Source organism: Podarcis raffonei, chromosome 12 (genome assembly GCF_027172205.1).
Source record: "Podarcis raffonei isolate rPodRaf1 chromosome 12, rPodRaf1.pri, whole genome shotgun sequence".
NCBI lineage: Eukaryota > Metazoa > Chordata > Lepidosauria > Squamata > Lacertidae > Podarcis > Podarcis raffonei.
This window is the reverse complement of record NC_070613.1, coordinates 7,146,577-7,162,285: the sequence shown is the minus strand read 5'-3', so window position 1 is coordinate 7,162,285 and position 15,709 is coordinate 7,146,577. Positions and strand designations below refer to the sequence as shown.

Genomic DNA, 15,709 nt, shown 5'->3' with positions numbered 1-15,709 from the left:
ATGACAGGCCTAGACAGCATCTTGAGAAGTAGAGACGTCACCTTGCCAACAAAGGTCCGTATAGTTAAAGCCATGGTTTTCCCAGTAGTGATGTATGGAAGTGAGAGCTGGACCATAAAGAAGGCTGATCGCCGAAGAATTGATGCTTTTGAATTATGGTGCTGGAGGAGACTCTTGAGAGTCCCATGGACTGCAAGAAGATCAAACACATACATTCTTAAGGAAATCAGCCCTGAGTGCTCACTGGAAGGACAGATCCTGAAGCTGAGGCTCCAGTACTTTGGCCACCTCATGAGAAGAGAAGACTCCCTGGAAAAGACCCTGATGCTGGGAAAGATGGAGGGCACAAGGAGAAGGGGGCGACAGAGGATGAGATGGTTGGATAGTGTTTTCGAGGTTACCAGCATGAGTTTGACCAAACTGCGGGAAGTAGTGGAGGACAGAGGTGCCTGGCGTGCTCTGGTCCATGGGGTCACGAAGAGTCGGACACGACTAAACGACTAAACAACAACAAATTGTTATTTCCACACAGTTTATATTTTCCCATCTCACTTGCTGTAAATAATGTAAACGGTTCTTCGGGGGGGTTGTTAGGTATTATTGTAGTAGAAAAAGAAAAAGTTTTATCCCCCCCCCCCTTCTCATGACCTGTCACCTTTCCTGACATCTGTGAAGATGTTTTATGGCTCTTTGTCTGCTGTATTCGAACTACTATATAAGCTTTTATTCTAAAGTGCCTCAGGGCAGGCCTTCTCAACTGGCACGTTGAGTTGAGTGAGTTCTGCCCTATTGCAATAGCTATAATACCAATGCTGGGTCCCTAAATCTGGATGCTGTACTTGAAAATAGTTTCCTTGACATTGTAAACAGATCAAAACATTAGCAGGATTAGCATTAACATTAGCCAGCAATAATCTAGAGAAGAGATGAAGCTGCAAGATTCTGCACCTGGAGATGCAAGGCGTATCTTTTAACACACGACAAATTGTGGTTTTCTTCTCCTTAGTGAGAACAGAAACCATCAACACTGTGGTTAAAGAAGAATTAGTATGAAAACCGTAATGTTCTCATGCAGAAAAAGGAAATTTCTAGAGAAAAAGCTCTGAATTAATCATACCTGGTATGCAATGCACATCACATCAACTTAGCTGTCTAAAAGAGGAAATAAGGAATATATCCAATTAAGGACTGGTAGGAAAGAAAAGGGAACATTCCTTGTTTTCCTAGAGTAGACATGCAAGGGAATGTTTTGTCCAGTCAGTTGAAATTTCCTGCTCCTCCTGGCCTGGACCATCCTTCCTTGCATGTGACTAGTGGGTTGGTGTGACTTTTCCAGATCTGGTAAAAGGACAAGGCATGCTGTCACTCTCTGTGTTTTCCATCTTCCTTTCGTTCTGTGAACTGCTGGACCGCTAGCCTGCAGTCACTAGGTAAATCTCCCTTATGGGGTCTGTTAGTATAAGTTTGTAACTTTAAGCCTTAAGCCTGCCTTCAGAGATCACACCGTGCTCTGCCTGATCGTGAGTAAGCTTTCTTTTTATTGCTTATGAATAAGACTGTGATGTCTTTATTCTTTTAGGAGGGAATCAAGGGGTCTTACCAGGAAAATATTAGAACACATTTCAATCCGGACAAGCCAGATGGAATTGCATATTGTCTTAAGAAACTCACATGAGTTTGCAACTAGTTTTCTGCTGTGTAAAGGGGAATGCACTCTGCTAAGTAAAGGAACTTGCTAGCACAAGTTAGGAAGGATATTAATAAACAATATATCCTCTCCTGCCTCCCTGAACATTCCCACAATGGGTTATGGGCCCAGCATGCTTCTGCTGCGGAACTCTGCTAAGTAAAGGAACTTGCTTGCACAAGTTAGGAAGGATATTAATAAACAATATATCCTCTCCTGCCACTCTGAACATTCCCACACACAATGCATGTCAATGGTGTCTGCTACTCCTGCAGCAATAGGTCCTAAATCTAATCAGCCAAGGGAGCCATATTCTGTCATGCCCCAAAAGGAAGGATCATTCCCCTACTTTCTCGAGTCTATTGCAAAACGGTGGTGGGTGTCCCCATGGACTATCAATTATGTTGAGTCAGTGGCTTCTACCAGCAATGAGCTGGGCTGTGTACACGGTGTTAAAGCACTTGATCCTTTAGCTGGGATTCCTGCATTGCAGGGGGTTGGACTAGATGGCCTCTGGGGTTCCTTACAGTTGTGGACCACTGGGATTAAATTTACGGCATGTAATGCCTTAAGAGAGAATATTATGAAAATGATGTATAGGTGGTACATGACCCCAGTCAAGCTTGCAAAAATCTATCATTTGCCCGATAACAAATGTTGGAAATGTAAAGAAAATGAAGGTACATTCTTTCACCTTTGGTGGACGTGCCCTAGGATTAAGGCTTTCTGGGAAATGATATACAATGAGTTGAAAAAGGTATTTAAATATACCTTCTTGAAGAAACCAGAGGCCTTTCTCCTGGGCATGGTCGGCCAATTGGTGTCAAAGAAGGATAGAACGTTTTTTATGTATGCCACAACAGCAGCAAGAATACTCATCGCAAAGTATTGGAAGACGCAAGATTTACCCACTCTGGAAGAATGGCAGATGAAACTGATTGACTGTATGGGATTGGCAGAAATGACTGGCAGAATCCGTGACCAGGGAGAAGAGTTGGCAGAAGAAGATTGGAAAAAATTTAAGGACTATTTACAGAAATATTGTAAAATTAAGGAATGTTGAATGATGCTGGATTGAAATTGAGTGGTTTCTAGCTGTAATGGTATAAAGGAACATGAAAAAATGGTTGGATAGAAAATAAGGTGTTTTTATAAGCTGTAATGCTTTGAGTTAAGGATTTGCTGAACAAATAATTTGAAATGGAATACAAGAAGGGGAGGTATGAGGAGGTCAGAGAAATATGTTGTCGAAAACTACGTATTATGAACTATATGTCTTTTTAATTTTTTGTTTGTTTTTTGTTTGCATAAAAAATTGAAAACTTTAATAAATATCTTTTTTAAAAAAAAATAGATGGCCTCTGGGGTTCCTTCTGACGCTACAGTTCTACAATTCCATAAGCTCCAGTGGTGCAGCACTGACTCAGGTTTGGCTTCCACTGAAAGCAGGTCATTGGACGTTTGCTGGCATTTTGCGATCCTGACATTTATTTCGAAATGTTCTATTGGAGACATGTAGCTTAAGCCTTCTGACAAATAGCCATAGTGTAGCGCTCTGCATTAAATCCAAGCAGACGGCCAAGCTCTTAACAGGTCTATCCTGTGCACACTCAGAACTCTGTATCTCCCTCTGTCTCCTAAACTCAAATTCCAATTGGTTTCCTTTCGTTTCATTGTGGCGCACAGATAGCCTAGCTCACACCACCCCCAACAGTTGAGGGTGAATCTAGCCATCGTGGCTAGTAGCCACGGAAAGCCTTCCCTTCCATTAATTTGTCAATCCTCTTTTAGAGTCATCCGAGTCATTGGCCATTGCTGCCTCCTGTGGCGGTGAGTTCCACAGACCAGCTGCATGCCGGCGAATCAATACGTTCTTACGTCTGTCCTGTGCGCATGAATTTGGCTTTGCAGTGTGCTGTCTGTTGCCACATCTGCAGGAGATGCAAGCCTTTCAGCTGCTTCTCTGCCTACCTCCTAAATCAGAAACTGCAATTACAGAGAAACATGCTTTTCTTCTTCTTTCCTTCCTAAAGAAACTCTCCTTTTACATTGGTGCATGTGTGTTGTTCGTGACTTGCGCGTGCGTGTCTATTTGAGACCCCGTGTTTTTGCTCATCCTCTCCCTTGCACCATCAATCACCACTGCTGTAAACTTTTGAGACAGCTCCTGGGTCACTGTCAGAAATGTTCATATTGTTTAACAAATGAGCAGGAGGAGAAGCCTGAATACTTGAATTAACATATACACCAGCCATATTCTCTGGAATGTTCATCTCAAAGGAAAAGAGGGAGGGAGCATCTGCCTTGCACACAGAAGTGTACAAAATACCAAGCCTGGTGGACCAGGGCTCCGATTCAGTATAAGGCTGCTTCGTTCGTACCTATTCAAACAGTTCTTGCTTTAAAAACATGAGGACTAGGATCTTACTTTATATTCAATGGAAGAGAGGTCAGTGCTGGAGCACCTGCTTCCCACATAGAAGGTCCAGGTTCATTTCTTAGCATCTGCAGGTAGGGCTGGAAATTTCTTCTGCCTGGAACCCTTGAGAGAGCTTCTGCCGGTCTGTGCAGGAAGTATTGGGTTATGGCCTAAGGCAACTGAAAGAAAGAAAGAAAGAAAGAAAGAAAGAAAGAAAGAAAGAAGAAAAGAAGAGTGCTGTTTTTCTAGAAAAAGAGGTGCCAGAACTCACCATGAATGCCTTCCTCATTCTTTAATAATAATAGTAGTAGTGATGTATGGAAGTGAGAGCTGGACCATAAAGAAGGCTGATCACCGAAGAATGGATGCTTTTGAATTATGGTGCTGGAGGAGACTCTTGAGAGTCCCATGGGCTGCAAGAAGATCAAACCTCTCCATTCTGAAGGAAATCAGCCCTGAGTGCTCACTGGAAGGACAGATCCTGAAACTGAGGCTCCAATACTTTGGCCCCCTCATGAGAAGAGAAGACTCCCTGGAAAAGACCCTGATGCTGGGAAAGATGGAGGGCACAAGGAGAAGGGGACGACAGAGGACGAGATGGTTGGACAGTGTTCTCGAAGCTACCAGCATGAGTTTGACCAGACTTCGGCAGGCAGTGGAGGACAGGAGTGCCTGGCATGCTTTGGTCCATGGGGTCACCAAGAGTCGGACACGACTAAACGACTAAACAACAACAACAACAACAACAACAACAACTAATAATAATAATAATAATAATAATAATAATAATAATAATAATAATAATATATTATACCCCACCCTCCCCAGCCAAGCCTGGGCTCAGGGTGGCTAACAACCAATAATAAAATCAAGGTGATTAAAATACAACTTAAAAAACAAGATTAAAATGCAACATTAAAACATTAAGATGCAGCCTCTTCACAGGAGGATAAAGGAAAAAAGAAAGAGGGGAAGGGAATCAAATTGACTCCAAGCCAAAGGCCAGGCGGAAAGAAATCAGATTTCGCAGGGCCCTGGTCTCATGAGACAGAGCGTTCCACCACGCAATAGCACCCACAACTAAGTTCCAGTGAGTTCTGGCTGGGGGGGAAAGCCCTGGAGAGAAGGAAAGAAAGAGAGAAAGAGAGAAAGAGAGAAAGAGAGAAAGAAAGAGAGAAAGAGAGAAAGAGAGAGAGAGAGAGAGAGAGAGAGAGAGAGAGAGAGAAAGAAAGAAAGAAAGAAAGAAAGAAAGAAAGAAAGAAAGAAAGATGTTTGTTTGGCTGTCTCCTAGGCTTTGATCAACAGCATCAAGATGACAATTCAGTGGTTATATATTGTTCCACGTTGTCACTACATTCTCTCAGTTTGTCATCACTGAGTTCTGCCTCTGTTTGGCTAAGAGCAGAATTTCCTTCTGCGCTTTGTGGTTAGAGGGGAACTGCCTTGTTAATGCACTTGTCAAGTCGCCTGTTGTCTCAGGCTGCTGAAAGAGCTCTATTAATCCCTAGCCGCAGAGGATGTGAGGCGCATCTAACACTGTCAGCTTTTGACAGCGCTGGCTGCGGCAGATGGGAGTTGTGGTCTGAAACACTAAGCTGGCACTGGGTTAGGGAAGGCTGCCCTAGACATGGGCATGCTGTCTTGCTTGCTGATAAAGGAAAAGGTAAAGGGACCCCTGACCATTAGATCCAGTCGTGACTGACTCTGGGGTTGCGCGCTCATCTCGCTCTATAGGCCGAGGGAGCCAGCGTTTGTCTGCAGACAGCTTCCAGGTCATGTGGCCAGCATGACTAAGCTGCTTCTGGCGAACCAGAGCAGCGCATGGAAATGCCATTTACCTTCCCGCTGGAGCGGTACCTATTTATCTACTTGCACTTTGACGTGCTTTCGAACTGCTAGGTTGGCAGGAGCAGGGACCGAACAACGGGAGCTCACCCCGTCGCGGGGATTCGAACCACCAACCTTCTGATCGGCAAGTCCTAGGCTCTGTGGTTTAACCCACAGCGCCACCCGCGTCCCAATGCCTTCCTCCAATCCCATCGTTCATGAGGACAGGTCAGCAACCCATTCCAAGCACTGCTCCTCGGTGCCAGGTAGGTGGCTAGAGAAACCTCTGCATAAAAAAATAAAAAAATTCCTTCCAGTAGCACCTTAGAGACCAGCTAAGTTTGTTATTGGGTTTTTTTAATTTTTTTTTTATTTCAAAACCAAAAGGAAACAAAACACAAGCACCAAATTCAAAATCCATATTCATTTTCTAACATAAGCCTATTACATAGATTACCTAAATTAAAATTTACATGATTACTCTAGGCTTCCCTTTGCTGTACGTAAATACATCGCAGTTAAGAAATTTATATTATACATAATATTATAGATTCCCACATGCCCCCCACAGCCCTTCACCCATGTGTGATCTCAATATTATTATTATTTTGCCATCTTGTTGGGTTGTTATAATTTAATAATTATTCAGCCGTTTCTATTGTTATTTTCTTGCTTATCCCTGCACGTTTTACACATTATCTATTAATATTTCAATTCCGGAACAATATTTTTTTCATATGTTCCTTCACTCCATCCCACTTTTTGATTATTCTCCGATTTAAGTTACCTCTAATAATTGCCGCCAATTTTGCCATTTCTACAAATTCACAGTTTGTTTTGCCATTCTAAAAAGGATGGGCTAGGTTTGTTATTGGTGTGAGCTTTCGTATGCATGCACACTTCTTCAGATGCACACAGAAGCTCGTACCAATAACAATCTTAGATGGTCTCTAAGGCGCTACTGATCACTACAGATGGTGACAGCAGTCACAAAATTAAAGACGCCTGCTTCTTGGGAGAAAAGCAATGACAAACCTAGACAGCATCTTAAAAAGCAGAGACTTCACCTTGCTGACAAACGCCCGTATAGTTAAAGCTATGGTTTTCCCAGTAGTGATGTATGGAAGTGAGAGCTGGACCATAAAGAAGGCTGATCGCCGAAGAATTGATGCTTTTGAATTATGGTGCTGGAAGAGACTCTTGAGAGTCCCATGGACTGCAAGAAGATCAAACCTCTCCGTTCTGAAGGAAATCAGCCCTGAGTGCTCACTGGAAGGACAGATCCTGAAGCTGAGGCTCCAATACTTTGGCCACCTCATGAGAAGAGAAGACTCCCTGGAAAAGACCCTGATGCTGGGAAAGATGGAGGGCACAAGGAGAAGAGGACGACAGAGGACGAGATGGTTGGATAGTGTTCTTGAAGCTACCAGCATGAGTTTGACCAAACTGCGGGAGGCAGTGGAATAATAGCTTTAACTATACAGACCTTTGTTGGCAAGGTGATGCTTTTTAAGATGCTGTCTAGGTTTGTCATTGCTTTTCTCCCAATGACAATCCTGAGAGTTATAGTTCGTTAAAGGGTGCCAAGTGCTACAGTTCCCAGAACTCCTGGGGAAAGCGATCGACGGGAAACCACCCTGAGAACTGCAGGAGAAAACTCTTTCCCTCTTTTATTTTTTTCTTTCCTTCCTTTCTTCCGCGTCCGTCCTTCGTTCCTTACGTTCCTCCTCCATCCTCCTTCTGCCTGCTAAGCTATCCAAACGCGTGTCCCTACCTGGACCCAGCCAAGCCGAGCCTCTTCCCATTGGCTTTCCCCGCCAGCCCCGCCCCCTCCCTCCCGCAAACCCCGCCCTCGGGGCGGAGCCAAGGGAAGCCCTTCCACGCGGCGCCTCGGAGAGAGCCGCACATTGACTTGAGCCTTGTTGCTGGCTGGTGCCTCTCGCTCCGGGTCTGCGTCTCTTCTGCGGAAGAGAGCCTCGTCCCTGCCAGAGTCTGCAAAACGAAAACGGAAAGAATCGAAGGAGGACGCTGGTGGATTTTTATTTTTTAAAAAACGACTTTTCTTATTTAAAATTCAACTTCTGCAAAATGCAGAGATCACTTTCTCTTGCATGAAGAGGAGTTTTTTAAAAAAATGAGCAAAGCAACGCACGGGGCAGAATAATGTAGTTGTTATTATTATTTTAAATTGTCCAAGAGAAAATCCGGCAGAAAAGAAGCAATTTTACATTGTTGGATCTTCCTTGCCCCGCACCGTCACGCTATGGAGTATAAAGCAAGACCGCGTCTGTGGTTTTGGGTGACCGTCCTCGGCTGCATGATTTCCGAGGTGAGTACCCCTTTTTCTCTGCGAAGACGGTAAGGTAGGAAATTCTTAAACAGGAGAAGGGAAAGTCTCTGGTTTCTAACCACCTTCATGCCTTAGGAAGATAGGGAGCTGCTATCTACTGAGCCAGACCATTGGTCCATTTCATATAATCAAAGAATTGTAGAATTAGAAGGGTTCCCAAGGGTCATCTAGCCCAACCCCCTGCAATGCAGGAATCTCAGCTAAAGCATCCATGACAGCTGGCCATCCAACCTCTGCTTAGACACCTCCAAGGAAGGAGAGTCCATCACCTCTCCTGGGAGTCTGTCCCACCGTCGAACAGTTTCTACTGTCAGAAAGTTCTTCCTGATGTTTAGTCGGAAAGTCCTTTCTTGTAGCTCGAAACCATTGGTTTGAGTCCTACCCTCCAGAGCAGGAGAAAACATCCGTGCTTGGTTTCCAGACCCTTGATCATCTTGGTCGCCCTCCTCTGCACACCTTCCTGCTTGTCAACATCCTTCTTAAATTGTGGCGCCCAGAACTGGACACAGTATTCCAGGTGTGGTCTGAAGAAGGCAGAATAGAGTGGTACTATGACTTCCCTTGATCAGGACACTGTACGTCTGTTGATGCAGGGACGCGGGTGGCGCTGTGGGTTAAACCACAGAGCCTAGGACTTGCTGATCAGAAGGTCGGTGGTTCGAATCCCCACGACAGGGTGAGCTCCCATTGCTCGGTCCCTGCTCCTGCCAACCTAGCAGTTCGAAAGCACGTCAAAGTGCAAGTAGATAAATAGGTACTGCTCCGGCGGGAAGGTAAACGGCGTTTCCATGCACTGCTCTGGTTCGCCAGAAGCGGCTTAGTCATGCTGGCCACATGACCAGGAAGCTGTACGCCGGCTCCCTCAGCCAATAAAGCGAGATGAGCCCTGCAACCCCAGAGTCGTCCGCGACTGGACCTAATGGTCAGGGGTCCCTTTACCCTTTACCTATGACTTCCCTTGATCAGGACCCTGGACTTCTGTTGATGCAGCCTAGAAGAGCACTAAATTCGTTCTAAATTCAGTATTTCCTACCCTGACTGGCAGCTGCTCTGTGGGTGGTTTCAGATGGGGTATGATCCTAGCCCTAGCTGGAGATGGGAAGATGGGACTTTCTGCACGCAGTTCCTCTGCTACTGAGCTACACCCCTTTCCCCTATTAGCGACATAGGAATTTGCCTTGCCCTGGGTCAGACATTTGGTCCATCTAAGCCTGTATCGTCCACACTGGCTGGCAGCAGGTTTCAGGCAGGGGACGTTCCCATCCCACAGCAGGGAATGAATCAAAGCTACCAATGAGCTGCGTCTTTTCAGTCTCGCCCTATTTGGAGTAGCGTAGTGGGGAAACTGGGGTGTCAGGAGAAAAGCCCATGAGGATGGATGCTGTGTTGGGTCAAAACATTGTACAGCGCCTGGCACAAGGCACCTAATCGCAGTAAACATACTGGGACTTCTTCCAGGGGGTGACGTTATGAATGGGCTGTCTGATGCTTTAAGAATTCCACTTTGTGTTTATACATGCATGCACAAAATACGCACACACTCGCACAAATATCGAACTTGATTTTTTAAGGCATCCAGCAGTGATCTGGACAAGTTTACTCTGAATGTTGGAAGGATGCAGCTAACCACTAAAACCATTTATTTATTACGGTGACCACTGGTCTCTGTCTCTCATATATGCACAAATGCATGTCTGTGTGTATAGACAGATATCAAACGTACTTGTGTTTTTATTTTGTAATATCTATGCTTTGGTTTTATTCTACACCCCTGAGAGGTTTTTAAGAATATTTATATATTGAGTAGCATAGAAACGGTCTTAAATTAATCAATAGCATTTGGCAGTATTGATCTTCCAACTTTATCAGTGCTTAATTTCTAGACAAACAGGCGATGAGGCAGGTGCTTTCTGCACATGCTCAGAGCATTTTCATTTGCTCCTGCGTGATCTAGTTCTGGTATTGAGATAAATGGATCAGCCTTGGGGAGCTTAAAGTCATCTTATGTCAAGGGACATCATTAATGCTTCTTATTTTGGGTTTATGGGGGGAGAATTTCAGGTTTTTTCCTCAGCACAGGGCAAACAAAAGCTTTCCATTTCCCCCGTTCGTTGATTCATTTGGTGGGGGCAAAGTGCTTTAGCTGAGGATCAGACCCACACATGACATCAGGAGATTTGTGATGGGACCTCTTGACAAAGAAGCTGATGGGAGGCTGTTTCTCAGTGGTCCTGGGGGGGGGTATTCAAACTTCCGCCTCCACACACACCACAATATTGATCTGAATCGCTGCCCTTTCATCCCCACAACAAGCCTTTGTTGTTGTTGTTGTTTAGTCATTTAGTCGTGTCTGGCTCTTCGTGACCCCCTGGACCAGAGCACGCCAGGCACTCCTGTCTTCCACTGCCTCCCGCAGTTTGGTCAAACTCATGCTGGTAGCTTCGAGAACACTGTCCAACCATCTCGTCCTCTGCCGTCCCCTTCTCCTTGTGCCCTCCATCTTTCCCAACATCAGGGTCTTCTCCAGGGAGTCTTTTCTTCTCATGAGGTGGCCAAAGTCTTGGAGCCTCAGCTTCAGGATCTGTCCTTCCAGTGAGCACTCAGGGCTGATTTCCTTCAGAATGGATCGGTTTGATCTTCTTGCAGTCCAGTGATCCATGAAGGGGACAACAAGCCTTACAGTGGGTAAAAATCCAGCATACATCTCATCCAAAGTTGAATCAATAGCCCCAATAGAGGCCGCAGACTCTCCATAGCTAAACACTTCTGAGCCCTGATGATTTCAGCAAGAAAGTTAAGCAAGTGTTTAATTCTTCTCTCTCTCTTTGGGAAGTCAGTAGGAGGGCTAATGTTTGGCTGGGTTGTGATCAATTTTCAAAATGCTTCGTGGGTGGTGCTGTGGGTTAAACCACAGAGCCTAGGACATGCTGATCAGAAGGTCGGTAGTTCGAATCCCCCCGACGGGGTGAGCTCCCGATGCTTGGTCCCTGCTCCTGCCAACCTAGAAGTTCGAAAGTATGTCAAGTGCAAGTAGATAAATAGGTACCGCTCTGGCGGGAAGGTAAATGGCATTTCCGTGCACTGCTCTGGTTTGCCAGAAGCGGCTTAGTCATGCTGGCCACATGACCCGGAAGCTGTATGCCGGCTCCCTCAGCCAATAAAGTGAGATGAACCCCAGAGTCGGCCACAACTGGACCTAATGGTTAGGGCTCCCTTTACGTTTACTTTACCTTGAACAAAGAGGGTGGTCACGGAGTTTGTGCAGCAGGACTTGGGTTTCTGCCTATAATCATTTGCTTGTCCCCCAAGTTTTGTTTTGTTTCCCCCCAGTCGTCGTTGTTTTTTAATCATCGATCATTGCTATATTATTCCAGGGTTCGTTTTAAAACAGACCCTGTTGGACTGTAATCACCTGGTTGTACCACAAGTTGTATTTCCACACACCACACACACCCCGCTTCCCATTGATCACTTCCATTTCCCACAGTTAATGCCTTTTCACTCGCTCCGTTCAGCTGCAAAATACATTTGCGCTGCAGAACATACAGGCTGTCACAGATTGCATGTTATTCTCATAATACTGTCACCAGTGTGTATGGAGCTCTGCAGAGAATGAAAATAGAGGATCTTACAATCTAAACTTCTATACTGCAGGTTATTGAGGGACGAATAGACAATCACTTCAGTTAACGTAGACATAGATTTAGTTCATGTAAGGGCAGGGGCAACCCAGGTGATGATTTCCTGGTCTGCAGTTAAGAACTGCAATGTCCATCCTAGAGCCATGATGGGATTTGTAGTCCACAACATCAGTCTATCCCTGAAGTGGGACATGAGAGCTGATAAAGTCATAATGTGAAAACTGAGAATAATGGCACATCAGGATTAAGGAGACCGGGGGTGGGGACAGGGGACAAGCTGAATCTCTCCTGCCTTTTCCGACTTGCAAGAAATTGTGTTTCTTCTGTGGCCCACATGTCTTCTTTGCAATACTCCCTTAGAATGCTGGACATACCTGGGAGATGGTGAATTTGAACCCCACCCTTGCGGGAGGGTAACCAATGTGTCACTTGACCTCAGTCCTCCCATCTGCGAAATGGGTTCATGCAGAAGGCGAACGGAAAAGGGGGTTGATGTTGTCACACCTCCAGTCCCTTCCTACCCACAGTTGGCCCCAAAGTTAAGCCCCACTTGAGTTCAGTAGGACTTGCCCCTTAATACCCGTGTTTCTAATTGTCGTTTGAGCTTTGCTGTCACCTTGGCTATAAAGAAAGACGGTCCTTTGATGGCTATTCTCAGGAGCCAAATACACATTTTGGCACCTTGCCTTCCTTAAAACCGAGAATTCTGCGAAATGAGAAAAAGCTCGGAGGAGCTTCTCTCTGCAAGTCATATTTCCTCAGGGTCATTTTCCGGGACTGTTCCCATGTGCACATCCCATCACCTAAAAACTGTAACTTGCCAGTATGAATGGGCCATAAACAGAGCCCTGACTGCTGGATCTGACCATCTAGTTCAGTGTGCAGAGGCAAATCAGATTATTTCTGGATACTCACAGACAGCGCATGAAAGGGATGAGCCCTTCCTTGTGTTTTTACTGGACATCTATTATGCAGTGATATACTGCCCCTGAACATGGGGTTTCCATTAAACTCTTACAGCTGATAGGAACCAAGAAAATTATCCTTTCTGATATTGAGGGATCTTTTTCTAAGCCCAGTGGTCATCAAAAGATTCTACTGATGTTTTAAAAAGCCATCTCCTGCTATGCCAAGCCTACTCCATCCTGCTGATGCCCTCAGGATGGTTTTGAATTAAAATCAGTGCTTTTCAGTGGAATCCAACTGCATCCATTTAGCGCAGATTAACAGGCATACTGTGGTTGAGCGTTGAGATTTCAAATGATGTGTGAATTTAGCCTCACTCACCCAGCCATTCTTGAAACACCAGCTTCCCAAATCGGCTTCTAATTTCTTAGCTGGAAGCACTTGAGTAACCATTGATATATTCACAATAATTCCCACATGCATCACTTCCCTTACTTCCCTTCCCTTTGGTCGTCGCGGGGGGGGGGGGGCAGTTTGCTTCCTTTTGCTGCTTCGTTACAATGTTGTGAAATTGGTTGCAACGCAGGCCAGTTTGCAACATAGACCACAGATATCAACATAGCGTAAAACCCAAACCAGTTATATAAATTCAATTCTGGTAGGAAATACAAATAAAATACAAGTTCTCATAACAGCAGCGACATATAAGGAGGAGGAGATCGACAGCCGGGTGTCTAAAATACAAAGAACAGTGCAAAAATGCAGAATCTTTTCTCTACCCAAAGGTGCCTTTTAAAAAGAAAATGACAGACCCTCCCAGCTCTGACTTTGCAGCTTTCCTTTCTTCTCCCATTCTCTCATCCTGGGAGATCTTTCTTGCCTACCTTTCATGGTCTTTCCATCACCTACCCTATTTTTTGCTCTATAAGACTCACTTTTTCCCTCCTAAAAAGTAAGGGGAAATGTGTGTGCGTCTTATGGAGCGAATGCAGGCTGCGCAGCTATCCCAGAAGCCAGAACAGCAAGAGGGATTGCTGCTTTCACTGCGCAGCGATCCCTCTTGTTGTTCTGGCTTCTAAGATTCAGAATATTTTTTTTCTTGTTTTCCTCCTCCAAAATCTAGGTGCGTCTTGTGGTCTGGTGCGTCTTATAGAGCGAAAAATACGGTACCTGCCACTTTCATACTGCTTTCACTGGTAGTTTGGGGGGGTATTTTTAAACAGCTTCTGGGCTCTGTCCCTCTGTCACACACTAATGGGACGTGGGTGGTGCTGTGGATTAAACCACAGAGCCTAGGACTTGCCGATCAGAAGGTTGGTGGTTCGAATCCCCGCAGCGGGATGAGCTCCCATTGCTCGGTCCCAGCTCCTGTCCACCTAGCAGTTCAAAAACACGTCAAAGTGCAAGTAGATAAATAGGTTCCACTCTGGTGGGAAGGTAAACGGTGTTTCCATGCGCTGCTCTGGTTCACCAGAAGCGGCTTAGTCATGCTGGCCACATGACCCGGAAGCTGTACGCTGGCTCCCTCGGCCAATAAAGCGAGATGAGCGCCGCAACCTCAGAGTCGGCCACAACTGAACCTAATGGTCAGGGCTCCCTTTACCTTTAATGTGAGCAAGTAATTGGAACACAAGGCAGGGTTGTGCAAACTGAAAATGGCCCGCTTTTCTTGGCGGTTCCCATTCAGTTCCATGTGATGAGGAACACGGTGAGCAGGATTTAATCTGGGATTCGTGGAATGGAGCGGGCAGCCTGCCCCTTAGCCTGAGGGCCACTGGGGGAAAAGGGGGTGCTTGATCCCCAATTCAATGAGCACATCTAGTTTCTCCCTTATAAGTGAATGGAAGAAAGGAAAGTAGCTTACTTGGAGGTATTGTTGCATTGGGAGAAATCCTCGCCCCATTGCCTTTTAATTCTCCACAACAACCTTGTGAGGTAGGTTAAGCTGAGATAGAGAGTGTGACTGGCCCAAGGTCATAGAATCATAGAATTGGAAGAGACCACAAGGGCCATCGAGTCCAACTCCCTGCCAAGCAGGAAACACCATCAGAGCACTCCTGACATATGGTTGTCAAGCCTCTGCTTGAAGACCTCCAAAGAAGGAGACTCCACCACACTCCTTGGCAGCAAATTCCACTGTCGAACAGCTCTTACTGTCAGGAAGTTCTTCCTAATGTTTAGGTGGAATCTTCTTTCTTGTAGTTTGGATCCATTGCTCCGTGTCCGCTTCTCTGGAGCAGCAGAAAACAACCTTTCTCCCTCCTCTATGTGACATCCTTTTATATATTTGAACATGGCTATCATATCACCCCTTAACCTCCTCTTCTCCAGGCTAAACATGCCCAGCTCCCTTAGCCGTTCCTCATAAGGCATCGTTTCCAGGCCTTTGACCATTTTGGTTGCCCTCCTCTGGACACGTTCCAGTTTGTCAGTGTCCTTCTTGAACTGTGGTGCCCAGAACTGGACACAGTACTCCAGGTGAGGTCTGACCAGAGCAGAATACAGTGGCACTATTACTTCCCTTGATCTAGATGCTATACTCCTATTGATGCAGCCCATGAGCTTTACGGCTGAGTAGGGACCTGGTCACTGAGGGACCTGGTCACTGAGGTCTTATTTTAACACTGCAACCCCCACAGTAGGTAATGGTAAAGGGACCCCTGACCATTAGGTCCAGTCGCGGACGACTCTGGCTCTATTAATCCCTAGCCGCAGAGGATGCGAGGCGTATCTAACACTGTCAGCTTTTGACAGCGCTGGCTGCGGCAGATGGGAGTTGTGGTCTGAAACACTGAGCGGGCACTGGGTTGTGGAAGCCTGCCCTAGACATGGACATGCTGCCTTGCTTGCTAATACCTTCCTCCAATCCCATCATTCCT

At 45.7% G+C, this 15,709-nt stretch overlaps 1 protein-coding gene across 1 annotated transcript in view; it reads left to right on the top strand.

The window, feature by feature from the left end:
* The first annotated feature begins 7,838 nt into the window (after positions 1-7,838).
* Positions 7,839-15,709, top strand: part of VIPR1 (vasoactive intestinal peptide receptor 1) — a 106,530-nt gene continuing 98,659 nt past the window's right edge. The window contains exon 1 of the mRNA XM_053359216.1: positions 7,839-8,262. Within this exon, the coding sequence (XP_053215191.1) occupies positions 8,197-8,262 (66 nt within the window). The 5' untranslated portion in view covers positions 7,839-8,196. The remainder of the gene's footprint in view (positions 8,263-15,709) is intronic.